The sequence below is a fragment of the Poecilia reticulata genome, chromosome 9, assembly GCF_904066995.2.
Source record: "Poecilia reticulata chromosome 9, P_reticulata-male-v2, whole genome shotgun sequence".
NCBI classification, from domain to species: Eukaryota; Metazoa; Chordata; class Actinopteri; order Cyprinodontiformes; family Poeciliidae; genus Poecilia; species Poecilia reticulata.
The window spans coordinates 7,409,064-7,436,850 of record NC_088838.1 but is presented as its reverse complement, the minus strand read 5'-3'; the positions used below and the strand labels follow the sequence as shown (position 1 = coordinate 7,436,850).

Here is a 27,787-nt window from a genome sequence, read left to right as displayed (position 1 = left end):
TAGACACCTATATCCGGTCCGGGGTCCTTCTATAATAACATCATGGCTGCCCTCTGCACAGTTAGACACCGGTGGAAAAGATTGAAATGTCTGCAGGTTTTCACCAGAAACCTTACAGGTAATGAAACTTCTATTAAATAGAAGCTCTCGTTTAGACTAATTAGACCCCGTCGATGTTTACGTAGGGACTCTTGCATTGTAAAATCCTTCGGGAGCTTAATATAACTTCGGCTGCCTTTACGTTATGACCTTTTTAATATTTCTAAAATAGTGTTTTAAAAACCCAGTTTTCCTAAGATACTAACCTGCTTAGTGCTTTAGATTCGTGCAAACGTTACATTACTTTACCGCCTGTCTGTATGCAAACCAGTAGTAGTATTATTAGCATATTTATTGTCATTACCTTTATTGTCGTACAAGATTAGGTTTTTTTTTTCATTCATTCATTCTCTTCCGCTTATCCGGGGTCGGGTCGCGGGGGCAGCAGCTTCAGAAGGGAGGTCCAGACTTCCCTCTCACCAGCCACCTCTTCCAGCTCCTCCGAGGGAATTCCAAGGCGTTCCCAGGCCAGCCGAGAGACTGGCCACAGAGACTTATTTTTTTTATTGTTAAAATTTAAAAAATATTCAAGTTTGGTGTCTGAGCTTGTGGTCATATCTAATAGTGATATCGTTCGTTCTAAACTCTTAAGAACTTGTCTGCATTTCCTTCATGTTGCATTTATTTTTGTATATGCACATCTGTGAATTTGAAGAAAAGGAATCTGCTTCTTTTAGAAAAATGACCCCGCAGTTTTTCCTTCCTTATCTTACAAAAAAGCAGACAAAAAAAAAAACAAACAGAAAAAATAACCAGTTATTAACGTACAAATAAACCTTGTAAATAACCCCAAAGTATAAAGTAAACCAAGAACAAATGTAATCAAAATACAAAGTAATAAAACTAAACAATAAATAGCAGTAACAGTTATATTATTGTGAAGTAAATGTCATTATGATTTGTCTATATTTTAAGAATGGCTACACACTATCCAAATGTCTAGATAAAGACCTTGTACGCAATGTGTTAGATGCTTAAGATTCACAAGCTGATCTATGCAGTTGTCATTTTTATATGATGTTGATTGAAACCTGATGTAATGTTTACTAAATAGGAATTAAATGTGGCTGAGTGCACACACACACACACACACACACACACACACACACACACACACACACACACACACACCACACTTCCCAAACTTTTTTTTTACCACTATTGTGAAAGAAGTAATAAGTAAGAAGCGCATGTGATTTTTCTTCCACCTCCGTGTCATGTTTTACTTGTGCTGACTTGGGGCATAAAGTTCCATTACAATGTATTGATGCTTGCAGACGTAGCATGAGAAAAAATATGAAAAAGGTTCCCGTTATGCGACAGCTTCTGGTAGTAATCATTCAGTATCATCTGACAGGGAGGTATGACTATGACTTGGTGGTTATTGGTGGAGGTTCTGGAGGCCTGGCCTGCTCCAAAGAAGGTAAACTGTTGAGCACATTTTCTGAGGCATTCAATCATTTGTCAGATTTCTGATCTCATTTCCTGTCTAAATCTTTAAATCTACAGCGGCACAGCTGGGACAGAAAGTCGCCGTTCTAGATTATGTTGAACCGTCTGCTAAAGGTGAAATAAATTCTACAACATTTACCCCCCTTTCCCCCCAATATGGAGGGTTTGTTTTCTAAAATGTAGCCAGTTCGTCTCCAAACAGGAACAAAATGGGGTCTTGGTGGCACGTGTGTCAACGTTGGCTGCATTCCTAAGAAGCTCATGCATCAGGCCGCTCTCCTTGGTACTGCAGTCAAAGATGCGAAGAAGTACGGCTGGCAGATGCCAGAGACACTCCGCCATGACTGGTGAGCCGAGTCTAGCAAATATGTGTTATTTGTCTTTAGTGATTTTTTTTTTTTTTTTTGACTAACCTTTAAAAAAATCTTCCATTACTTCTGTCCAACTAGTAGATTTTTACCATGATAATTCACGATCTATAAGGTGTTTTATTCACTGGAATCAGGTCTGTTAGAGCACGATTGTTAAATATCCTTCACTGTTGTGTTAGCTAATAACACCATCTGGTGGTGTAAGTGGGGAAAAACACCACTGCAGCAAAATGTTAGTCTACTATCATTTTTTTTGTCTTCTTTTCATCTGAAATTTAATTTTTTTTGTTGAATGGAAATTCAACATAACATTGTTTTGTTATAATTTAAATTTTTCAAGAAAACGACCGAGTCCAGTTGAAGATGTGTTTGATGTAAGGTGATGTCTTCTTGTTTTCCAGGGCCACCATGGCGGAGGCAGTTCAGAATCATGTCAGATCTTTAAACTGGGGCCACAGAGTCCAGCTCCAAGACAAGTAAGTGACAACAGAGACTCTAAATTCCTTTCCAATGAACCCGTTGGCTTTTCCTTCATTGCTTAATTGAATTAAATTAGTCAACCAACCGAAATAAAAGAGTTAATCACAGAATAAGACAACATATTTAATGTGCGAGACGAAATGGCATGAAATAAGTCGGTTTATTGTCACAAAATGTGGAAAACAATCTACTGTAAATTAGAGATGAAAGGTGTATTTAATTGCAGTTTTAATGCAGGAGGCTAAAATTGTAATTACACAGGACTACTTGATGTTTTTTGAACTGCCTGTACAGATTTTAGAAGTCTCCCATTTCTCTAATTTTGGATGAAAGAGCTGCGTTCAAAATGTTTATTTTGTCCTGTGAGTGACATCACGTTGGTAGAGAAGTTTTTGTAAAAGCAAAACAAACAAAACAGAATTTGTGATATTTAGATGCCAAAACTTTGAGATTGGACACAAGTTGGCAGCTCTAAAGAAGAATAGATGACACTGATATAAATCCAGCTGGATGTTGAACTGGATGAATCACAGACATGCCTTGACTTGTCAAAAATTCAGTTACTTTTTGTCAATCTTCTTTATGCTGCTGTTTTTTTTGTTTGTTTTTTTTTAAACACCCTGCTTAGACTGAAAATAGCTGCTTCAGTCAAGTATCACTGTCCACACTGAGGGGTGGTGCGGTTAGCACAACGTGTTAGCGCTTAGCGATGGTTCTTTCATTGATCAGAAAATTGAGTTTCCAACTGATTTCCGATCAAACTGGAAACGGCCCGGTTCCTTTTCCCAGCTGATTTTTTTTTTACTGTTTTTTGGTGCATGTCTGTCATCCAGACTGGCACTTCATACCAGAACCAGAACCAAACACGGAGAAGCAGCATTCAACTTCTATGCACCACAAATCTGGAACAAACTTTAAATCAAGACTAAAACCCACCTGTTTAGAGTTGTTTATGAACCATAATTAATATTCAACATGTATTGATGATTTTGATGACGTCGGCGCTCATCAAAATGCGGCGTGCTTTTCATGCCTCCACCACGGACGGCGTGCTTCTCAGGAACTTTGTGTTCACTTGTTGTTGATTTCCTTTCAAGGAACTGCGATTCTGTATCTTTTTCTTCCGTTTTTGTCATCACTTGAGCTTCTTCAAGGCCGTACATGTGTGTGTTTCACACACACCTGCGGGGCTGCAGCCACATGTTGATGGAGTGGCTGCTGGAGGGCGAGCAGGTGGCAAACTCCTCCGTCCAATGAGATCTTTACTTGGAATCAGCTTTTTGAGACTTTTTTGTTAAAAAAAATTTTTTTTTGCATGTCTCGTTAGCCTCACTTCATGGTTTAATGAATTACTAGTGATATTTTTGTGTGTTTTGCAGGAAAGTCAAATATCTGAACCTCAAAGGCAGTCTGCTGGACGAACACACAGTGAGAGGTCTGAGCAAAGCAGGAAAGGAGGTGGGCTGTTTTTCTTTTGTTGTTGTTGTTTTCCCACATAAAAACAGGAAAGGCTAACCAATTATGGTACCAATTATTATTTTAGTAATAGATTATTCTATGGATTACTCCAGTTCCTCGGATAAAAAAAAAACCATCAGCATGTTCTTCAGAGTCCAGTTTGCTCTGTGGTTTAAAAGCCTAAACTGAGTGAAAATGTGTGAACTGCACCAATCCTGCATTTTAAACCCACCAACTCACACAGTATGTGATGGAACATTAAAGCCCACGATAAGCTGAGCACTAAAATAAATGAGTTGCATCAAACTATCTTCCTGAGTGAATTCTCATCTGAGTGTAGTCTTTGTTTTATTGGCTCAAGAAGATATTAATGTGACAGATTTCTCTCTCAGTGCCACATTGAGATCAATGTTTTCTTTCTATACACTTAAAATTGTGTATTTTACTAAACTCTGCTTTTTTTGAATTCCCAAAGTTCATTTTAAAGAAATAAACAGCTTCACGGCAGAGCTAAGGAACTAAAAATCTCTGCCACTTTTCCCCCTTCACCGCTTTTTAGCCTCTCTTCCTCTTCATCAGATCCTTCTTTGAAATAAAACATAAACCAGAATCCCAGGACGCTCGTCTGCCTCCCCGTCTGCATTGTTTGACTGGTTTCACAGTTTTTCCGTCGCCGCCTTCCCACACAGCGCCGTAGAGACCGCTCAGTTTTATTTGACGTTTCCTTGCTGTTTCTGAATACGAACAAAAGCTATTACCTCATATTTCCCTCTCCTTTCCTGCAGACAGTCCTGACCGCCAAGAACATTGTGATCGCCACAGGTGGACGACCAAAGTACCCAACTCAGGTAAATAAACAAACTGTTCCTGTCGCCTGATGGACACTTTTCCAAAACATGACGTTTACAGGGTCTCCGTGCATCCTTAGAAAGTCTTAAATTTATGTACCTGAAACAGAGACCTTAAATAAATTTTAAAAAATGTGAGTTGGCTTTAAATATGTTAATCTCTGGCTTTACATTTTGCTGCAGCAGGACTATTAGCTCTTGTTTATTTACTTTTCCATCAAGCCAACATTTGAGTCGAGTTCAGACATTTTTATTGCTTCCCAAGGCTACCGCTAACCAGCTGCTAATATACCTTTGCTAACTGGCTAGCGTTTTTCATCTATCATTGGTAAGTGTAGGTTTATTACCAGTTGGCTGGATGACATTCGTCTTCACCACTGACTCACTTCTGTTGCCGACTCGTACTGTGTTACATGCATTCTGACAAAAGAACCTTGGTACTACGACTATATAAACATCAAAAAGTTCTTTTGTACATTTGTCATGATACAGGTCTTAAATTTCATTCACAATGGTCTTAAAAAGCCTTAAGTTTGAGCTGATAAAAGCTGCCATAACCGTGTTTTGGAGGGAACTCTGTTCTTTCTCTTATATTAGTTTTATGGACAGTTTTATTTGTCCCTGCAGATCCCTGGAGCTGTGGAGCACGGCATCACCAGCGACGACGTCTTCTGGCTGAAGCAGTCCCCTGGAAAAACGTAAGCCTGCTTCTCTCAAGCCGCTAAGGTAGCCTTAATTTAACGGCCCGGCTTTGGAGTGCTTAAGAAAACCGACCATCTGACCGTGAGGTTTTCGACGTTCCCTTCTACCCCTCGGCACCATTTTGCTAGTTGACGCTGCACATCCCACTGTTGTGCAGCGGCGTCATTCATCAGGGACGCGCAGTTTGTTTTTCTGCCTTCCTGTCAGCCTGTCTTCGCCTCATGATTCAGATTAGCTGCGTGCATCCTGACCTTTACAGAACAAGCCCTTTAATCCAGCCATTTAGCCGCTGTCATCGCCTGGTTAATTGGGCCTTCACTGACGTTTCCTCTTGGCACGTCACGCGCACGGCGACTGGTGCCTGCGGGTTACCTGGGCTACGGAGGTTGTTTGCGACGCGACGAGAGATAACAGGAAATAAGCATTTTGCTATTTAAGCACTTTGTATTTCTAATTTGTCTGCACCTGAGGACAAGGAAGCACAAAACATTCTGATTGTTTTTTTGTTTTTTTTTTCTCTTTGAAATTTGGCAGCTAAATAACTATTCTTTAGTTTGTTTAATTGAAAATCTTCACTAATTTAATTATGCTCTTAGTCATTCAGCGTCTTTCACATGCATTATATTATGATTTCGTGGAATAGACCAACATAAAGTGGCAAATGATTGTGCAGAAGAAGGGAACTGATTTGTCAATTTTGTTTTTACAAATCAGAATTTGAAAGGTGGGGTACAGCTTTATATTCTGCCCCTTTGAACTCTGGTGCACCTTAATAATTTTTTTTTGTTGTAACGGTTGATTCCCAACTCACCTTAGTGGTACAATCTGCTGCTGTAATTTAGTCTCGGTATAAATCCAGCTGTTCTGTGAAGGCCTCACAGGTTCATTAGAGAATATTAGTGAACAAATCCTACAGGAGAACACGGTAGTGGCAACCTCATGCTGTGGGGATGCATTTCTTCAGGGCAAACTGAGAAGCTGGCCAGAGTTAAACATGTAGAGCTGGAAGAGAACCAGTTGGAGGCAGGAAGACCCTAAACATGGAGCCATCGCTGAAATCGGAACATATTTATGTGACAGAAAAACTCAGTCAACGTCTGAGAATCTGTGGCGAGACTTGAATTTCACTGTTCACTCTCCACCTAATCTGACTTAGATTGAGTTATTATGAGTGAAGATGACAAAAAAGAATTGGAATACTACATTTCTGAACACTTTTCAGATTTTTGTTTGTGAAATATTTTTAAATCCACGTTTCGTTTTAGTTCAACTTTACGTTGGCCTGTCAAAACAACAAGTTCTGCTGGACAGTAAATTGTCCCAGAAGTTATCGCGATAAATGATAATATTGTTGTTTTGAGACCATTTTCAAATAACATGATGGTAATGGCATAATAATGCAAGATCTTTGAATTCTCAAAGAACAATAAACTTTAAATTCTAAACTTTAACATTTGGAACATTTTAAACATCCACAATAAATAAGCAAAACGACAAATAAAATGAATTATGAAGACGGCAAACAGAATCATCTAGTTGAGACCAAAACATCAGAATGAAAACCTCTGTCATTCAGTCCAGAGGAATAATAAATCATGCAAATGGAAATTAGTTTGTTTTTAATTTATTGCTTTTTGCGACAAACAGGTTAATCACAACTTTGTGATTACATAAAAATCCGATTAAAAAAAACAACATAACTTTGCGGAATTAAGCTAACAAGACATGGAAGAGCCAAAGAGGGGCTGAGTGTTTAAAATACGATGAATTCCTAAACATCCAAGCATCACTGCAGCTTTCACTTAGTCAGGACGTTTTTGAGAGCACTTGAGCAGAGGAAGTGCTTTGATGTAAAAGCGTGGAGGTCAGGGCAGCGCTCTGCCCCCCCTGCAGGCAGAAGTGGCGCTTCTTGGCGGCGTTTCAGCAGCGGATCCTTCCAGAAATGATCTCGAACTCTGAGGCAAAGCTCAAACTGAAGCTGTTTTGGTCTGTCAAGCCATCATCAGCTATGCAGGTGAGGTCCAGGGAGTTGTTTCTGCAGGCAGGATGGGTGTGTGAGGTTACAGGTGAGGGATGGGTGTCTAATGATCCCTCAAGCGTTCACACACACACAGGTAAATGACAGATTTGGCCTCAGGCACTGAGGTCCAGAATTGACTCCCTTCATCATGCTATCAGGAGAAAACACAAAGCGTGTGCCAGGAGGAAGTGGTTGTACCAGGAGGCTGCTGTAAGCAGCCCATTTGGTTGGAGAGACAAAAGTTAAAAAATGACTAAGAACTGAAAGACTAAATGTGTTTAATCTGTCGAACACCAACCGGCTTGGTTTCAAACCCCAACCTTTAGCAGATTTATGCATGAAAGAAAACTACACATGCTCATCAAATATAAAGTGAGCAATACAATATAACTGAGCAAATGAGCTAAAAAAGAAAAAAAAAAGCCAAGCTGGAGAAACTTTGTCTTTGGGGCAAATGAAATGGTTTCATAACTTGCCACACATTCCACTTTTTTTCTACTTAAAGAATTACTTTATTCCCCATTAAACTAGTTAGCAGGGGGAAAAAAAGTCACCTTTCACTTACTACATTTTTTCCCTTTGACCTGGCAATCAAAGCAAAATATACCTTCCCTGATTTCTGATTATTATGTGCTTTTTAAGACAAAGATCCGTGTTTATTCACAGATCAGCACACAGAGAGCACAGGTATTAGTTGAGTTTTTAGAGTGAGATCTGCGTATTTCACCATTTATTTGAATCTCTCACCAGCAGGAGGAAAAATAAAAGCCTTTCATTTGTGGGATAAAAATCGTTGACCTCATTCTGCCCTCAGACTGCAGCAACAATGTCCGCCTCCTAACTTCGCAGGCAGATACACAAGAATGTCATGTTGTGCTTATCAGTGATGGAGGCTTTTTGAAGAGCCGCCCAAGGCTGAGAAGCACCGATCCGAACAAACCTCCCTCACTGAGGAGCAGTCTGGGAGTTTTTGGGTGACTTCAGGCCAACGTTGAACTCACTTTAGTTCTCTCTTTTAGACAAATAAATAAATGAATAATAAAAATAAGTTAACAAGAATCCTTGAATCCCAGGGTTGATTGCATCTTGTCCGTTACGTTTTGACAAACACCTGAACCAAAAGAGATACACATCCACCCTGCAAAGTATAAAAATCCATCACTAAGGGTGTGCGCCGCAGCTTTGCGGCTGTATAAAACACAACGAACCACACTGAACCAGAAAAGGTGTGGGTGAGTGAGGCGTCTTCTGCGTGATGAAAGTTTCGGATCACGGTAAAGCTCTCTGCCTCGTCTTTTCTTAAGCCACTTCTCAATGTGTCCTAATTGAAGCGGTGCTTTACGAGGAGGTGGAGGAAGGGCAGGGAGGCTGGTTTGCTATGCTGAAAGCAACTGAGTGACGGACTTCACTCAGCGGGCCGACGTGCGGGTTTAAGCCCTGAACATGACACACGTCGTCTGCGGGGATCAGCGTCGCTGATCTTACTGCCGGATTACAGCGGTGATTCACCCAGACCACACACATGAACCTTTAGCTTTTTTCCCCGTCCTCCATTTTCTTCACGCCTCTGAGGTTAGGAAGCTTTGTAATTCATCACCTCTCTAATTCCGGGATCTGGAAGAAGACCTGTGCGAGTCGGGGTTATTGTTGTTTTCATGTGGCTAAAGTGCACCGAGGAGAAATGGAAATGTATCTTGTTGTGTTTGTAATTCTTTTGAGACCTTCTTCGTCTTTGTGTTACAGACTCGTGGTTGGAGCCAGCTGTATCCTTCGTCTACCCAGGGGGAGGAAGAAGCTCTTGTGCTTGGCCTGCCAGACGTCAACAGACAAATCGTACAGAGTTTGATGAATTAGCGACTTAGGGCCGTAGACAAAGCATTGTTATTTAGATGGGGTGCACTGATTGCATTTTTTTCTGGTCATAAAAACAATCTTTCACACCCCATAAGGGAAAATGTTCCCTTTATAAAGAAATAACACCAAAGGTTGTAACCTTCTTCAACTGGCCTCCTGTAGCTCATCACAGCCTTACATAGACGTTCCTCTGACAGGTCTTATTTCTGGTAGGCAGGTCAGAGCGGGAGAATTGAAACAAGAGCAACCATGTTGTCACTCACCCATCACATTTAAATATGATCATTTTATTTAAAAAAAAACATAATTACTGCTATCCTCAACTTGGCTGAACCCAGACGTCGCTCTGGAGTGTGCCGGCTTCCTCACAGGCATCGGCTTGGACACCACGGTGATGGTTCGTAGCGTCGCCCTCCGGGGTTTTGATCGGGTACGTCTCTCACAGCCTGCTTGTTCTGAAGATCTGCAGTTTTGTTTTTGTATTTTTTCCGTCCGGTTTAAAAGCAGACGATCCGTTTCACTTTGTGCAGCAAATGGCGGGTCTTGTGACGGATTACATGGAAGCTTATGGGACCAGGTTTGTTTGGAGGTCCGTTCCCCAAAGAGTGGACAGGCTCCCATCGGGAACCCTCCAGGTGACGTGGAGCGACACCGAAAGCGGCAGGGAGCACAAAGACACCTACGACTCGGTGCTGTGGGCAGTGGGTGAGTCCTTCTGTTGGAGGCTTTTACTGAATCTGTTTGTGATTGTATGTTTCTATCCTTTCTCGCTTTTCCACAAGAACTGCTCATCTTAACGTTGACACATGTCTTTGTGGCATGATGATCCCAAACCAGTTTAAAGATGACTTTTTTTTCTACACATCCTTGCAGCGAAAGGATTAATAACGGCTTCAAAGCTGCAGTATGTAACTTTTATTTAAAAAAATTTAAAATACATATATGTTGAAACTGTCACTATGTCGTGTCAGTATGATATGAGACCATCTGCTGCTTAAGAAAATCATCCCCACAGCATGATGCTGCCACCATCGTACTTCACTGGAGCAAAGAATCTACAATCTTTGTAAGCTATAGTGGCATTTCTGCTCTCAGTTCAGCTAAATATGTTATTTACAGCCAAAAATGTTACATTACCTTTTAAAAAAAAAAGACAAAAAGTACTTTTTGACATCTATCTACCGTGGGGAATTTTTTAAGAAGTTCCATTTTATTTCAATGTTTGGCTTTAAAATAAAGAAAGCCAAACATTCTTTATTTGGTTTATGAGATGTTGATATTTTTAGAAAATTATGTTTGAAGAGCACATGTTTTCAACCAAATGACAAGAAAACTTGAGCTAAAAGACAGAGCTGAAAACGTTGGTGTCATTCTGTCGCCGAAATTAAGTGAAAAATGAGAAACTGATAGAAGCTACATCTGTTTATATCTACATTGAAAAGTATTAGTTGGTTCTTTACCTTTTTAAGCGATGGTTACTAAGATCCAATGTGGAAGGTCGAAAGTTGTCGTTTTTAATCTGTGCAAATGTGGGAAAAAATGAACAGGGCATGGATACTTTCACAACGCGTTGTATCATTTCCCACTGATGTTACAATAAAACATTAGTGTGACTCTGGTCCCCTTCCACCAGCTCCTTTGTCATCGTTACAAAGTGCAGTGTCAGCGGGTACAGCACAAATCAAGCGTGAAAACAAAGTAATAAAGCCAGAGTGATGGGAATGGGCAGGGGAAGTGTCGCTCGCTCACTGCGGACTCCCCGGTTGGAGCGGGGCAGGACGGAGCAGGATGCACCCAGGCGCGGGTCACTGCGTTCCCCTCTTTGTTCTCGCTCTGCGCCTTCCTGCCCCGTGCCAGCTCTGCGGAAACCGGCCTCGCATCTGTCACTGCCCGCCGGGCCTGCGCCACCTCTGCCCGCCGTCACCTGCGGCCGTCTTCCTCTTTCTCGTCTGTCCGTTTTCTGTTGTCCTGTCATTTCTCCTTTTTCCAGGCAGCAGAATGATTCACAGTGGAAGCAACGTCTGTCAGGCTTGTTTGTGTTGAACCCGTTTAAAAGCAACACTTCCCGAAACTCGACCGGGAGGCTTTTATTTTATTTTAGAGCATTTGTGTAAGGCAGGGTGTAAGAGACGGTTCAGGTTTATGGCCCGAGCCCGACCCGAAACCGAAATTCTGTCTGGGTTCGGGCTGGAATGCTTGATGGTCTTGTTGAGCTCAGGCTTCTTTAATAAGCCTGCAGTACGTACAGCACAGAGAAACCCAACATTTAGAATGTACTTACACTTACTGTATTAAACCAAGTTTAATAAATTAAATTAAAGCTCATTTGAGTTCAGCAAAGTCAGCTTTGCTCTGGATAAACTTTGCTGTATTTGTTGTACAGGCTTGGTTATAAAAAGACCAACACTTCTTTAGGGTACTGTGTTTTACTCAACATCTTCCATTGTAAGAACATTATGTTGGTAATTATTTTACACTGATTACAAATTAAATGTCTCCATCTCCGTCAACTATCTGTGCTGAACGGGACAAATTTGTATCTTTCTTGAATTACATTTGTGGGGCCGCAAAAAATAAATCAGTCTATGGGTCAGAATGACCCTACTCCACACTTTGGACACCCCTGCTCTAGAGTTTAGAACTTCAAAATAATAGTTGTGTCTTAAGTATTATTTAATCAGTCAAATCAGTTCAGTTCATATTTATATATTCCCAGATTGCATCATGTTAAATGTGATCTAATTTTGATAAGTGGAATACAGAGTAATATTTCAGCAGCTTTTAAGGCTGTTTTTATCAGTAGATTGTGCTACAATTTGACCTGAAATGAAAACAAGTTTGACTGCCCTGTTTTAGGAGATATAAATAACTAATAGAATCGCTGCCTTACATTTTCAGAAGACTGCCTACAATCCAGCAACTTCCATGAAAGATGAAATGGGACTTTTCAGGGCAAAGCAGACCAGTTACATCCAACATGCCCCCGCAGTCACTGAATGCCTCACTGATGCTACAACCAGCTAACTTAGTAACCAGGCCGTTTTGCATTTCTTGCATACAGTAGGTTCAATAGTCATGAACCTATTTGTAGGTTCCAGGCGATCAAACAGACAAATTTTTCTGTTTTGTCTGTTGGACGTAAAAGTAGTTTTTCTTTGTTCCGCTTTACAGTTCTAAAAGCTCACAGACTTCGTCACAGCAGCTTCCTCTGACCTCTGACTCGGCAACATCTATATGAAGTGGTGAAGTGGAGGTTTTTGTTCCCATACGGCTCGGTGAGAACCGGCAACAATGCGGCGTGCGCGTCTTTGATGTGCAGGAGTTGCGAGCACAAGGCCACTTCCCTTCTCTGTGGCCTCCATCGAGGAGCCAGACTGGGGTCCCGGGGCCCCTGTGGATCCATTAAAGGCCAGAGGGGAGCGGGGGACAGTATCACCACTGTCTACCACATCCTTCTCAATGGCTGCGCCTCCCTCCACCTTTCCCCCCGCTCCTTCCTGACCCCGCGGCCGCTCCCCGCTCGTCCAGGTGTGGCCACACAAACACGGCAGGAAACAGAACATTTCCAAGCTTTCCTGTCTGTGTAACGATGGTGGACACTTCAGTCTCCTCCCCCGCTGGCCTCTACCCCGCCAAAGGATGTCATTAAACACCATTTCCTTATTTTGAAAGGGTATTTGCCTCTCTGTTTTATACTAGAGTCGACTTCCTAAAAAGATTAGGTTTGTGTAGAAGTTCCTAAAGCTTCCCAAATGGCCACTTGGGACTCGGTCCAGAACGCAGTCCGCCTCACAGTAACCGTACGCAATAAAACCCTGCTGGGACATCACTCTTGTTTTTATGCTTTATTTAAGTTACACATTAGAAAATGTCTTTTTGACACATCGATGATTTCGTTTGCAAGAATGTCCTGGCACAGATGATGGCCGGGGGCAAAACAAAATTCATGGTTGGTTCTGATCCAACCAACAGTGGAGAAAGAACCAACAGAGACTCGATACAAAACCGTGTTCAGAAGCAATCAGTCTTCATACAGTAAGGTGACTGCAGCTGCTACATTGTGTCGATGGCAGTGAATCCAACACACGTTTACTGACTGTGCTGATAAAGTTTGGGCTGAATCTCAGCACCTTGTGTTGGACTGTATCAACAGCATTTATTAAGTTTTGTTTTCAATGAAAGACATACAGCTGTGCATCACTGAAGCATAGCTTATGACATAATTGGTGGTGTTCTAAATGGACACACTGTTGACACACTTCATTATCGGTGTACATAATGAAGTGCATATCTGTTCAGAACAGATATGCACTGAGGAAGCCATCTTCTCTGGACACCAGCAGGCGTCCTCAAACGCCAAACAACCAACCAGTTGGCTACTGAAGTTCTGTCCAGTCTGACCCAGCTGGTCGTATTTATCTAAACCACTGAGGTTTTCCACGCTGGTTTTCCACATATTCCATATTCCACATACTCCTGTCCTCTTAAACGTTTTATACCTCAACAATACCCAACTGGCTGTGGTCGTCTCTTATCTGTACCAGCGGGCTCATGACTCATTTCTACCTGCTGACTGAATTTTCTGCAACGCTACTTTCCCGGTTCTTTCCAGGATGCCTCCCTTTTCCTTGATCCCAATTACAATCCATAGATGCTACAGTTTTTTTCTCTGCAGCCTCTTATCACTTTGCCTCTTAAAATCTTTTTTGGCTTGAAATGAAACGCGTCGTCATCATCACGTCTTGTGGCGGTGCGCGCGATCCGTTCCACCCCAGCAATAACAAGCTGCCGCCACGCTGCTCTCCCTTTTGTCTGTGTTCATTAGTTTGATCAGATAAGCTTCCAGCTCTCGCAGACATTTGTTGTGGCTGTTTAGCTTCCTCTTAATGTCACAACAGGCTTCATTCCGATTGGCCAACTCGGCCGCTTGTGTGACTGCCTCAGTAGCCGTGCCAAGTCTGAAGTCGGGACTTCGCTCTTACTTGGCCGGAGGTATAAAAGTACAATCTGAGTCGCAACAATGGGATTGTCTGAAAGTGTTAAAGCCTTAATCGCCAAAGTCTTACAGCTGGCATATTTTTAACAGCAACGCAGCCTAATAAATGCTATGTTATGACCTTGTTATTACATTGTCAGCTTTTGACTGAATTTTTACTGCAGTTGTCCCTGCTGTGGTCCTCCAGTCACAAATGTTTGGATTGAGGTGTTTCACTGATGCGTTGGGGCTGCAGGTGCCACTAAATACATCCTGTATTAATTGGTATCGTGTTTTTCAGTAACGTTGTTTTCGGGGTGGGTGACATGGATGAAAAGTTTTATCACTATATTTTGTGGTACTATTCTGATAACAATAAAAGTGACAAGAACTATTTACTGTAACCGTGACTGCATGGCACAGCAATCAGCTCTTAAAAACCATATCAGTTTGTAATGCAATTTTTTTTTTTTTTTTTTTTTTTTTTTTTTTTTTTAGAAAATCAGTATCACAAAAAATTTATATCGCTAAACTCAACACAGTAACTACACTTAATCATATTTTCTTTTCTTTTTTTTTACATATTTATTGATGTCTTATTGAACAAACTGTGGAGAAATAGCAATTCCGACACTACGCACAATTTTAGTGGGTTCCATTAAGTGGAATTTATCATGACAATAATGAGTCAAAATTCTTTTAAGAAATTTATCACAATAAATGATAAACTATATGATAAATGCCCACTCCTGTGTTGTTTGTCGCTGTGGTTTCTGTAGTTTTTTTTTCCCTCTTGCAGGATTAGCAAACTTCTACAGTGTTGTCTTGTATTCTCTTTATCCTTCTTTCTCTTTTCTACTCCTGTCTCATTCTTTCCCTTCTCATCTTGTGAAAGTAAACTTGTTATAGTTCTTAGCACTCAGGCAGCAACACTGCTACACTGTTGGAGAGGACGCGCTAAAAAAAATCTCACCTCACAACATTTTTAAATTGTTTGTCGTTGCTCATCAAAGCTTTAGAAAAATGCATTTTCATAACAAACACATTTTTTATAAAGATCTATAAACATTAAATCCACATCAGTTCACCAACACCAGTGCAGTGAGAGGAGGCCATTCATTGCAGTGTTTTATTCTTACAAGACAGGAAAATATTTATAAGTCCAGCCTTAGGGAATCGGTCCTGACTGGCCGACTTCCCCTCTCTCCTCTCTCTGTGTGTTCTGTCCCATTCACCCGCACACGTCGTAGAGAACCAGACAGTTCCCCGAAGCCCTCCCCTCACCCACCTCACCCGCCCAGGACTGAGAAGACCGGGGGTGGCGGTGGGGGGTCGACGTTGTTCTTCGGCTCCAGCCAGGAAGAGGGGTCTCGGGGGTTTGTTGTTTTTGCTGTCCGATAGCATCTACATGGGTTCCTCGGGCCCCGGCTGTTTATTATGCTGCCCAGACAGGTTGTGAGGAGCCGTGTTCGGGAGGGTGGAGCACATGGTCCAAGCTCCATCACCATGGAGACCTGCTGTCGACAGCATCCGTCAGTCATCTGCCCAGAAAGTGTCAGAATTTGCACCCTGGGACGTCTGCGGGGTCTTTCGGATCCCAGCCCCCCCCTCCCCCTCCTTCTGCTTCTCAGCTGGCCAGATGTTGCTTAATCGCCGTTACCATCTCTTGTGATGTTTCACAGCGTTAGGAATATCTTGTCAGGTCCACGTCTTTCTCTTGTCGCATATCTACAAGCACAATCGCCGACACGTTCAATAGTTTGGTCAACGATTTAACGGACGGACATAAAACCTTTTTAATCTGAGGGCACAATCAAGATGAGCCTGAGAAAAAAATTTGTATTTAACACTTTCCTCCTCCTGCTCTTGACATATTTCCACTTTTCCTGGTTCCTCCTCAGGAAGGGCTCCCGAAACCAAAACCCTTGGACTCGACAAGCTGGGCGTGCATCTCAACCAAGAGACGGGGAAAATAGTCGTTGGCCCAGACGAATCCACCTCGGTGCCAAACGTCTATGCTTTCGGAGACATCGGCGAGGTAGGCCATCGTCGACAGGCACCAGCCTGACAGCAGACATGATGTCGATGACAATGAGGAGAGAAGGAGCACGCTATAATTACTGCTTTTAATTTTGACGGGGAAAAAAATACACAACAAGATGCCACGACATGCCGCACCCATCCAGAAAACTGGAAATAGCTCTCATAGTTAAAACTGTTGTGTCTCACTGTGTTATTAGTGCAGCAACATTAAAAACACAAACTTCAATTTCATTCTACGGACATTTTCCGTAACAGACCAACTAGAAGTTTGGCTGAATTGGAAAGTAGAAGGAAGAGGAAATGTATTTTCAAATAATTAAATCAAAGGACTCCATGGTGAGTGATGGCAACATGGCTGAGTCATGCACTCTGTAAATCTGCCATTTATCAAACAGAAGAAGCATCGTTGGCAGCTTGCCATGTAGGGAACGCAGCAAACCTGGAAGGAAAAAACTAATCTCTTTCCTGCTTGGAGAGTAATTTGTGTCGGGTAAAAATGAAAAACTAAAATGGCACTTCAAGTGGAGCACACCGTCCCCACTAGGAAACATGGTGGTGGCAGCATCATGTTTAGAAGATGTTTGCTTTCAACAGGAGCAGGAAAACAATCAGAAATCAGAGTTTCACCTTTCAGCAGGACAACACTCCTAAACATAAAGCTTGAGCTACTGAAATGTTTTATTCAGTCGAAGTCCGGAGACAAATATTATTAAACACATCTGACCGACGTGTTTGTCTAAAAAGAGTGGAGAGTATTTTCAGTCTGTTCACAAAAAGGAGTGCTGTTGTTTTAGGCAATAAAATGTTAACATTCTTATTTAAAAATGAATTTAAATGTTTGGATTGTTAATGTCTTTCTTATATTGTATAAAAAAAAGGTTGGAGTGTCTAAATTAAAAATTTGCAGTGTGTGCCAATTCTTTTCTCTGATTAATCATCAGAATAATCGATTGAATTATAGATTACTAAAATAATCAGTAGTCGCAGCCTTAAACATTGCAGTAAAATACATGGATGTTTCCTGTTTCCTTGTCAGAAAACAGGAAAAGGCTGTGAAGACTTTTAACTTCTTAAAGCATTTAGTGTCCAGTCAGTCTGAAAACTTGATCGTCTTTTCAAAAGTTTGTTGAAGCCTTTAGTTTTGGCTACATTTCTTACCAGCTTCATGCTGACATGCGGAGTATTTTGCTGTATACAAACATGCAGGTAAAATGGTTTAGGCCGGCTGTGGTAGCTTTACTTGATGTGTTTTACCAATCAAAACTAGCTGGGAAAAAGCCACTTAACCTCCTTCTGGGATTTAAAAACAGTTAAGTGTTCAAATTTTCACAATATCCTAGCATGCTGTAAGGAAAAAAAAATGAAATTAGAAGGAATTTTGGTTAAAAATAACAAAAGACCGTAAAAGCTGGGTGAGCAAAGCTCATTATCACTTGTGTAGAAACTCACAATACTTTTTTTTTCTTCTCACCTGGAATAACTTTAATAATGTGATGTTAGAAGCTCTGGAGCTGGCACTGTGTTATTACAAGTTAAACCTGCTGCGTGTCAGCATTGTTTTTTCTACCACGACCAACTGGGAGCTTCCTTCCTGCCTCCCAGGTCTCATGACACACACATACACACACGCACGCACACACACACACGCATTCTCTGAGCCGCTTTGATTGACGGCTAGCTTTGATGAGCTTCTCTCCAATCTGTCTTCCAGCTTTTTCCCAACAGCAAAGGCATTTTTTTCCCTCTTCAGGTAAAAACTGGTTGAATAGTATTTTTTATTTTTTTTACCTTCCATGCAATATGGTGACGCATTCTAACCGGCTTGCAAACGGCGGTTGGAATGCTGCAGCGTGCCGCCGTGTACGTGCGGAGGCGCTGGAGATGTTTGCTGATAACAGGATGTGTTGCTGATTTAACAAGTTGAAGTCGTGTCTTTAAAACTGCCCTGCAGCCCTGCTGTTTCCTGAACGCCACAGTTGGATGTGTGTCTCCATGGCTACGCGTTTGTCTGCTGGCAAGCAGTCAAAACAATAAAGAAAGACACACACACAGGGAAAGATTTTCCAAATAATTTCACCCCTTTGAATTAATAAGCAGTTACTGAAAAGATTGTGTTTACATCGTTTTATGCATCAAATGTATGATTTTTTTTTTTTTTATTACTAATGATCACAGTGTCATGTCCCTGGAACATTTCCACATTTTATCACGTATCATCCACGGAGCTCAGCGCATTTTACTTGGATTTTTATCTGATACGGCAACATAAAAACGGTGAATGATTATGAAGTAGCGTGAAAATTTAGCATTTTTTTCAAAATCCAACCTGAAGATGAGGCTGTCTATGTCCATTCTCCTTTACTCTGACACCCCAATAATAAAAATCAGGAGGAAAGTCAAAGGAAGATTTTGTCACAGACCATGGAGAAAACTCTGCAAACATGTGGGAGAGATTCCAGACCAAAGCCTTTTTAAAATTCTGCAGAAAGAATTCCAGTATCATTTTCAGAGATTCCACTGACATTCCAGTGTCTGGATGTAGAACCAGAAGAAGAACTGGTTCTACAAAAAACCCGACTCACTGGACTACAAGATGCATTCAGATTCTTCAGCTGGAATAATTCAGAAACCCTATCCCATTTTGTTTCAACTTTGTCTGCCGATCATAGGCGTGCTGTACATTTGGCACTATAAGACGCTTTTTTTTCAAAGTTTGGCTGGTCCTTCCTTATGTTTCTTTTATTATTATTAATTTTCCTCTCTTTGTGACATGTTTTTTGACTGATGCGTTAAATGTTCCTTCATACTGATGGACATGAACCAAAGAGTAAACATTACCAAGGCCATCAGAGCACTGACAGCAGAGTGTCAGAAGCTGCCAGCAGATTTCCAAACCAAGGTCAACAGATTCTGTGAGTCAGTTTAAAATCAGGCAGCTGAACACAAAGTGTCACCTGATCATGTTCTCAGCATGAACAAAGTCCCACTCAGGTTGGTCATTTCTAAGAAAAAAAAAAGAAACCTATACATTTTCTTTAGTTAGATTTTTTTTTCCCCTCTACCTGACACATTTTTTGACTGATTAGACTTATGGTCCAGAAAATCTTAACAAAACTTACAGAGGATATTAAAATTTAACAAAATCAACGTTATTGCATTTCTGACGGGCAAACTAAATTGAACCTTTTGAGACTCCGTAGTTTCTATAGTCACACATGTATTACAAGCCATTTTCTGTGGGTATGTTGTGTTAATGCAGTCTGGGATGATGAAGTTGTTGGCTTGTGAAAACTTTTGATGTATATTAGTTGTACCCTTTGCTAATGTGTGCATTATTAAAACTGAAGTGTGTAACTTTTATAAATAATATGATTTTTACATATTTGTTAAAACTGCCACTATGTCGTGAGAGTTTGAGGCAGATAATCTGTGAAAAGCTCCATTTCCCCCACCTCCGATCCTGAGTTGCCGTCTGAAAAAAAAAATGCATCAAAAGCAACCAATCAGTGCCAGAAGGAGGGTCTTAGCGCTGTCAATCATCCTCATGTACTCGTTTCTAAATGTGAGGAGAAAAAACTTTACAGGAAAACCGTTTCTCCGCCATCATCTGTGACTATGCATTGGTCTGCTGTTACTTTTTATTCATATGCTGAATGAAAAGTTTAATATATATAACAACAGATGGATTGGAGTAACTTCACATTTCTCTTTGCTTCAGGGTCGTCCAGAGCTGACCCCTACTGCCATCAAGGCAGGAAAGCTACTTGCCCACAGGCTCGCCGGCCAGAGCACCGACCTTATGAACTATGACAACGTAAGACACACACACACACACACTCACACACTAACGGTAATAAAAGCCTTCATCTCTCCGCACCTCAAGCGCGTGTGGCTTTTTACGTTTATCGTTTTCTGCTAATGTGAGGCTGTTATTTGGTTGGTCTCTCATCTGAGCCTCCCCTCCATCTAACTGCTAGCCTCTCTTTAGGATGATTCATTGCATAGTGTACCAGCATTTTCCACAACGACGTCGTCCTGCGTCGTTCTCGGTATACGTACTCGTCTGTCAGCGAGTTGCAGTGAAGGTTTTATTACAGCGCCTGTGTTCAAAACAGATTAAAGGCTTGTTTTAGCTGCGTGTGTTGAAGTATTTGTCTTAAAATTCATCTTCACATATAAATATTTTAAGCAAAGGAGCATTTCTGTCGTTATCGAAATGAACATGGGCAGTCTCCACCTGCACGCGACGTTTTGGCAGTGTTGTAATTAGACTCTGCGTGGGATTTTCCCGAAAGAAATGAGCGGGGCCGTTTTGGCAAAGTGTAAACGTTCCCAATTGTGTTTGTGTGTGACAGGTGGCCACCACCGTGTTCACCCCTCTGGAGTACGGCTGCGTCGGCCTGTCAGAGGAGGAGGCCGAGAGGAGACGTGGGAAAGACGGGATAGAGGTGGGATCAGTCATTCTCATCCCGCCCTGGTCTGGAGCATTGAATAATGGATTTTTACTTTTTTTTTTTTTTTACCAGAGTTATTTAATAATAACACCATAAAAAACTTCAATGCATAAAACATAAAAGCCTCAAAATTTTAAATAGTCTGAAATATATATATAAACATCCTTCCTAAGTGTTTAAACACCCTTATCAAGCTGTGAGATCCAGCTTTTCAGTATGTTTCGTTCATTTTAAATAGAAATCAACTTCCGTTAAAAAAACATAATGTCGCTTCATCCTCTCCAGAATCGGTTTGGATTATTTCACCATTGAAACACAAACAATTGGAGGCAGAACTTTATTATTCCCACAACCACTCCTGGCAATAAAATGGGCGCTTAGCATGATGCTACCACCTTGGTTGAAGGTGCCATAGTTAAGTTAGTAAGTAAGTAAATTCTACTTATATGGCACATTTTACAGGTCAGAAACCACAAACTGCTTTAGAAAATATAAGACAGAAGATAAAACAGAAGGACTAATTTGTCTTGTCCTTATGGACTGACAGGTCAGTCTTTGTCTTGTCTGATGCTAAGACGTTTTCCAGAGGGCATTTGGCAGCGGCCTCGTCCAGTTGACACTGAAGTAGTTGATTTATTGGTTTCATGGTCTTTCTTTGTTGCCATCCTTATATTCCAGGTTATAACTGCTTAACACACACAGGTGACTCTGGTGTTCCAGTAACTAACATTTTATTCAACCTTGGTCACCACTAAGAGTACAGCCCAACTTTATGTCATCTGACCTGGACAGTTTGGATCAGATGAGGTCCAAGAGGGCACTGCTGAAAATATTTCAAATTATGGGAAGAATCAAAATAATCTTTTATAGACAGACAGCATCTCTCTGTGTGTCTTTCCACTCCGTCTCTCCTTGTCTTTATTTTCTCCTTCTTTCTTGCTTCCCATTCTCCCACTGGATCTCTGGCTGGTCCACTTCAACTTCAGAAGAATCAGAAAAAACATGTCAGCAAAAATTAAAAGCTAATTTAAGACTATTTCAACCAGGAGATGAATACTTTGGGTCTTATCTTTATGCCTGCCCATTGTAGAAATATTTGCCATAACTTCATTGGGGAACTTTTACATTTTAGGTTTTAAATTCAGCACAAAGGAATGTAGAATCTGGAAAAATGTGGATGTTCACAAAACAAAAACCGGGTTGGAACACTGGCTTCAGTCACTCAACTTTGGGAGGAAAAATAGTTCAAATGCATCATAAAAAGCTTCAAATTAACATGATATTCAGGCCTCCTACTTCTAAACAGAACCCTGTGATTCCAGCGTAAAAACCCACAGGAAGCTTTACCTCTGTTTACCAGTCTGTTTTTGTAAATATTTGTATTTAATTTAGTCATCATTGAAAGTACAATGCCCCCCAACAACAGCTTTACAAACACTGACACATAGACACACACACGCACACTAGAACACACAAGTACGCAGTACATTAGCAAGCGGCTCTTGAGTTTACCTGCCAGATGCTAGCAACACCTGCAGAGGGCTGACGATAAACGCGGACCCCTGCCTTTGAGTGACGGGCTAGCAGGAGGTCTGATTGAGGTGTGTGTGAGGTGACGACAGGCGCGCCGAGATCTGAGGAGGAGCCCCCCCACCCCCCCTCCCCTCCACCCGACAGCTGCACGGCTCTCTCAACTTGTGTCGGCACGTTCGCTCGCAGAATCAAACTCTGTACGTCTCAGAGAGGACTGACACAGAGTGGGCTGTTTACGTTTTGGCAATTGAAGCTTTGCAGCTTTTTTTTTTTTTTTTTTACCTCCATGGCAACACATCTTCATTTTCATTTGGATGCTAATCTGTTTGAGTTGTTATCATGATCCCTTTAAGCTTGCTTTTTTTTATTTTTTATTTTTTTATACTGTCAGCTTTTGGTTTTGTGAAATTTCACCAAATTCGTCATAGCCATCCTCATGGGTTTACACAATACCAGCTGAAATCTAACCAACCCTTTTTCTGTGATGCTCGACTAGATGTTATGAAGTCTCTGTGAACTGAAATGTTTGTGTCTGTAGGTTTTCCACGCCTTCTACAAGCCACTAGAATTCACCGTCGCAGAGCGCGATGCCAGCCAGTGTTACATAAAGGTAACCCCAGAAGGGCATCCCATCATCCTCAGGGTTCATTCATGATCTTTAAGTCTAAAAAAGAAATAAAAATAAGGATCGTTTCAACTCTGCATAAATATGGAAAAAGACGATAAGAGTTTAGAGAAAAAAGTTTCTGTTTCCAGACATTGCATCCCTCCAGTTAAATATATTAATATTGAGCGAGTTGGACTAAACAGATTACATGTCGGACTTTGGTTACCATTCAGCCAAAGCAACTTATTCATGAACCGATGTTTGGAGATGGATAGAGACAGTACTCGTTTCTAAACTCATAAGGAAAACAGCGGAGGAACGCTTCTACCTGTCTTTAGTTTTGAATGACTAACAGCTGGAATAACAAGGCCTGACTACAGTAAAAGCATGTAGTGTAAATGTTAATTCAGCTGATTGTGTTTATATTAGTGCCGTCAATCAATTAAAAACGCGTAATCAAATTAATCACGATGCCTGACTCTGTATGCATGCAGTAGTGTAATCACCACCTGCCTCACTCCAACCAGTTAAAATGCAAGTAATTATCTGTTTGTTTTTTGTAGCCATAATCCAAAAATAAGGGAAACTTATTTCACTCAACACACATGCAAGAACGACCAAACTTGTTCAAATGAACAGATGAGATGTATTTTACCCAATATTTTTTGGGTGCCCCACATCTTTCTGATGCCGCCCAGGGCAACTGCCCATAAAGCCCATATCTAAAACTGTCACTTTATTCATGTTTTCAAAAACTGTTTGATTATCTCAAACCAGATGTGTCTGAAGATTCTCAGTTTTCCAGGTATTTATATTTAGGAAGGTTTAAGGGAAGCCATTTTGTTTTGCGATGAGACGACAGCCTCTTGTCTTTCTCCAGCCAACCGACCGCTGTAATTTGTGGATGTGGATTTTCGAGTTTGCACTCATAGACGTGCAAACTCGAAAATCCACATCCACGCGTGGCTGGTGGTGCAGCACAAGAAAATTTAAAACTGCTCAACTTTTGTTGCTGTCTGGGAAAACTTTCATCTTTTGCTGTCGTTTGTCGCTGCCTTTGTGTCGCATCTGTAACACGCTGCTGTGAACTGGGTGACTCTCCGTGGGAGAGAGAGGCTTTTAAGTCAAAATAGTAGTTTGATTAATCTGCGTTATGTAATATTAATGCATTAAAATGTTCAGATTCATTGCATCTGTCGACACGTAAATTTATTTATTCAAAACATTGGGAAACCGACCAACAAACTTGGACATCTCGAGTCTGTAGAAGTGTGTAAATGTTCTTTGTAGTAACTGTGTCTGCATTAGCTAGCATTGGGCTAATCCTGCTGTTTCTCCTTTTATCTTCAGGTTATATGTGAGAGGGGAGGCGACCAGAAGATTCTGGGTCTGCATTTCACTGGTCCAAATGCTGGAGAGGTCATTCAGGGATTCTCTATGAGTTTGCAGTAAGTTCAGAATAATCCTGGGTTTACATTTGTGTTTAATATTAACTATAGACCATAAAAAAATGACTTGTTTATGGGATTAGAGGTATTGTTTGGAGGTGACTGAAGAGTTATTTTGCAAACAGAAAAAAATATTTCACACAGTTCAACAAAGTGGTGTCAGAGTCACTGTTGGGATCTGAACTTTTACATTTATAGACTCACAATTTCTGAATATTTGAGTTAATTACAAGTTGTTTTGTTTTTAAATGACACATTTTTTCCCTCAAGGAATAACTTGAATATTATTATAAGAAAAATTGCTGAAATAAATTAAATTCAAGAGCTTCAATAAGCTATGGACTAAATCTAAATCTTTGTCATGAAAATTTATTATTTTATTACCATGGTAATAAACATAGCAACTAAATAATTTTAAATCCTTCTAAGTGATGTCTTGTTTTAAATGTTAATCTTTATGCTGCATTTAAAGGTCCTTTGTTTCTATTATTAAGGACCTTTTATTATTACCTTTGTTTTTATTTTTCTGAACTATTTTATTGTTTATAGCACTTTGAGAATTCTATAAATGTAATAAAACTTCTTATAAGTTAATTAAATAATTATTTTTTTCTGTTATTTGGTAATAAAAAACATAACCTGAGAAAACACATTGTGACTTTATAAACATTTGATATAATGTTATTTAAGAAACATGATGGTCAGGCAGTTATTGGGTTCTGGATTTGTTTTGTGAAAATATGTCATATCTCAGACCAGCCATTTTTTCTAATAATATAGAAGAGAATTATTCTTTTTTTTTTCTTTTGTTCTGATGGGATTTTTTTTTTTTTCAAACTTTGACCTAGTTTGAATTTTTTGGTGTCAATACTAATATATGGAATGTAATGAAATATCTAAATAATCAAACCTATGTAGAATCCAGCTCCTTTCTCTGCATTTCAGACTATTTGATGTCTCAGATCTGTCAGATTTCATCAGCTTTTATTTCTGAATAAAATCTGGCATTAATAACTGTATTTGTAATAACTGTATTTTTGTGCTGCCTCTTAGGTGTGGAGCCACATATCGTCACCTGCTGCAGACCGTAGGAATCCACCCCACCTGCGCTGAGGAGGTGGTCAAGATCCACATCACAAAGCGCTCTGGTTTGGACCCAACGGTCACCGGCTGCTGAGGTTAGGCCCCTCGGTTTCTGAACACAGTGAGCACACGGGGCCCCTGTAGTGGGGATTAGAAGGGCTCTTATAGGGGTTTTCCCAGTTTCACTTTACCTACCGGGACTGGTCACTGCAGCTCCTCCACGGGAAGGTCTGGTCACAAACCACCGATTCGGATTATCATTGTCGGCTAATGCCATTTATTAGCCAGGTCTGTTATTGACCCTTACACACAGATTTGTGCTTTGAAAGAACATAATTTAATGAGAAAGAGAGCGAGGGCGAGAGGGCCCTGGTGTGGAATGAGCTGCTTTTAAATAGCCCCGGCTCATCAATCAGGATGGAAACGCACATTTAGGATTTTCGCTGAGAATTCACAAGAAGCGGGTCTGAATTTTCTTCTGAATATACATTCTGCAAATATTGTTGTTTCTCTGGCTGTACTTCCTGTCCATTAGTCTTCGAAGTGACACATACCATACGGCCCCCCTAGCCCCCCAAAACGTGACACTGATGGATGGCCCCAGGGCCGTCGCCGCAGCGACACCGCTCCATTTCCCATGGACACAAATAGTCAGCAGGGCTGCCGTCAGTCAGCCTGCAGAGGCCTGGACCGAGGAGTTTACTCGACTCCATCCACAGGCATGGACAAATATACTAATATGTTCTGTCAAAAAGCCGCACAAATGCAAAATCCAAGACTTAACACAGCTCCAGTTCATTTTAGTTCAGCTGCTCTACCCACACTCACCCAAAGGTGGCGCTGTTGCCCTCCTGTTTCCTGTAATGCTTTCTGAGCCGACAGTGGAAGACTGGATGAAACAGTCACTGTATAAAACATGAACCCGAACGCATTCAGGTTGCACATTTAATCCCTTTAATCCCCATTAGAGATGCGTGCCTGCAGAAGTCTGACTTTATTGGTGCCAAGCTGATAAGGGCTATCGGCTGTATATTTACACGGATGGCAGGTTGGCCCTCGAGAGTCATCACCCCTGAAGATAAGGCGACTTGTTTATATCAATAAAGCATTAAAGGAGCCCCGCGTCCGCCAGAGACCGTTCAACCTGCCGCCTGTGTCCGACATCTTGGCTTCGTTAAAGTCGATGGGGCAGAAATCGAAGAACCGGCGAGTACATCGGAGTTTGTTTTTATTTGAAGTTTAATCTGCCCCGTCTGATTAATGATTTCGATGAAGGGAGTGACAGACCGTCAGGAGATGGTGGGGGTGGGGGGAGAGAAAAAAAAAGAGCAGGAAAGCTACCAGGTTTGTTTGAGAGAGAGAGAGACAGAGACAGAAAGAGAGAGAGAGAGCTGAGTACCAGCCCCGGTTGGGGAGGGAAAGAGGGGGGATTCCTGTGTGCTCTGTTCAGGGCCGAGGTGCTGACTGAAGGACCCTGACCTCCGCTCAGCAGGAACAGCTTGACTCTATCACTTGGAGCACAGAGGGCTCATGTGGTGTAGCAGAGCACAGCAGGGGCCTGGGTGGAGGGGAGGAGATGAACAGAGGGGTGGGCAGCATGAGCGAGGGAGCAGACCAAACCAACCAACACAATACCGAGCTGTGCCCTGGGTTACTCAGTCTATGTTCCTGTGCTTAACGAGCCACTTCAGGGGGCCGCCAAGGTGGGCCCGAGGCAGCGCAAAGGAAGTCATTGAGACTGTCTGCCAAACTGTAATACCTGTTTGTTTTTTACCCTTCACCTCCTCTTTAACCAGGTCCCGTCTTCTCTCCTATTTACCACTCTATCCAGCCGTTAACACGCACAGAAAGACTTATTTCTTGTAACTTTTACTGAGATATGTCACTGTTTGGTATTGATATAGAGGTCAAATACTTGCCCTCAGAGCTTCAGCTGTGCGAGTGGGGGTCAGGGCTCAACTTTCAGGTCGGCCAGCTAATGATGACCTGCACTCAAAACCAGAACCTGGGGAGTGCAGGCCTGATGTCACCTGGCCACAAACTAGCTGTAAATAAACCGAGAAATGTAATTTTACAATAATGCTTTGAGATCTGTTATTTATATGTAAAATGATAACACACTCAGATAATCGTGTCGATGATAAAGAAATGATTCAAAGTCTGAAGGTGCTGCTGTTCCAACATGAGCATATGATAAAAATGAAACAGAACCATTTGTAAAGAGAAGACAAAGTGAAAGGTACTTTAAACATACCCATTAAATATTAAGAAAGATGCTTGCATGCCAATTATTTGTAAAGAGAAAGAAACTCATGCTAATGTGTGAATGCTAGACTGAAGTATTAGATTAGCTTAGGTTA

At 41.3% G+C, this 27,787-nt stretch overlaps 1 protein-coding gene across 1 annotated transcript; it reads left to right on the top strand.

Moving 5' to 3' along the window:
* Position 1: 1 nt before the first annotated feature.
* txnrd2.2 (thioredoxin reductase 2, tandem duplicate 2) lies at positions 2–27,702 on the top strand. The gene is made up of 17 exons (XM_008417646.3): positions 2–118; positions 1,457–1,522; positions 1,609–1,665; positions 1,754–1,898; positions 2,324–2,398; positions 3,782–3,860; positions 4,646–4,708; positions 5,336–5,406; positions 9,174–9,193; positions 9,623–9,714; positions 9,815–9,989; positions 16,161–16,297; positions 20,021–20,116; positions 20,658–20,750; positions 22,828–22,899; positions 24,247–24,344; positions 25,398–27,702. The coding sequence occupies exons 1-17, from the start codon at positions 43–45 to the stop codon at positions 25,519–25,521; spliced, it is 1,539 nt and encodes a 512-aa protein (XP_008415868.1). The 5' UTR covers positions 2–42; the 3' UTR covers positions 25,522–27,702.
* Positions 27,703–27,787: the final 85 nt, after the last annotated feature.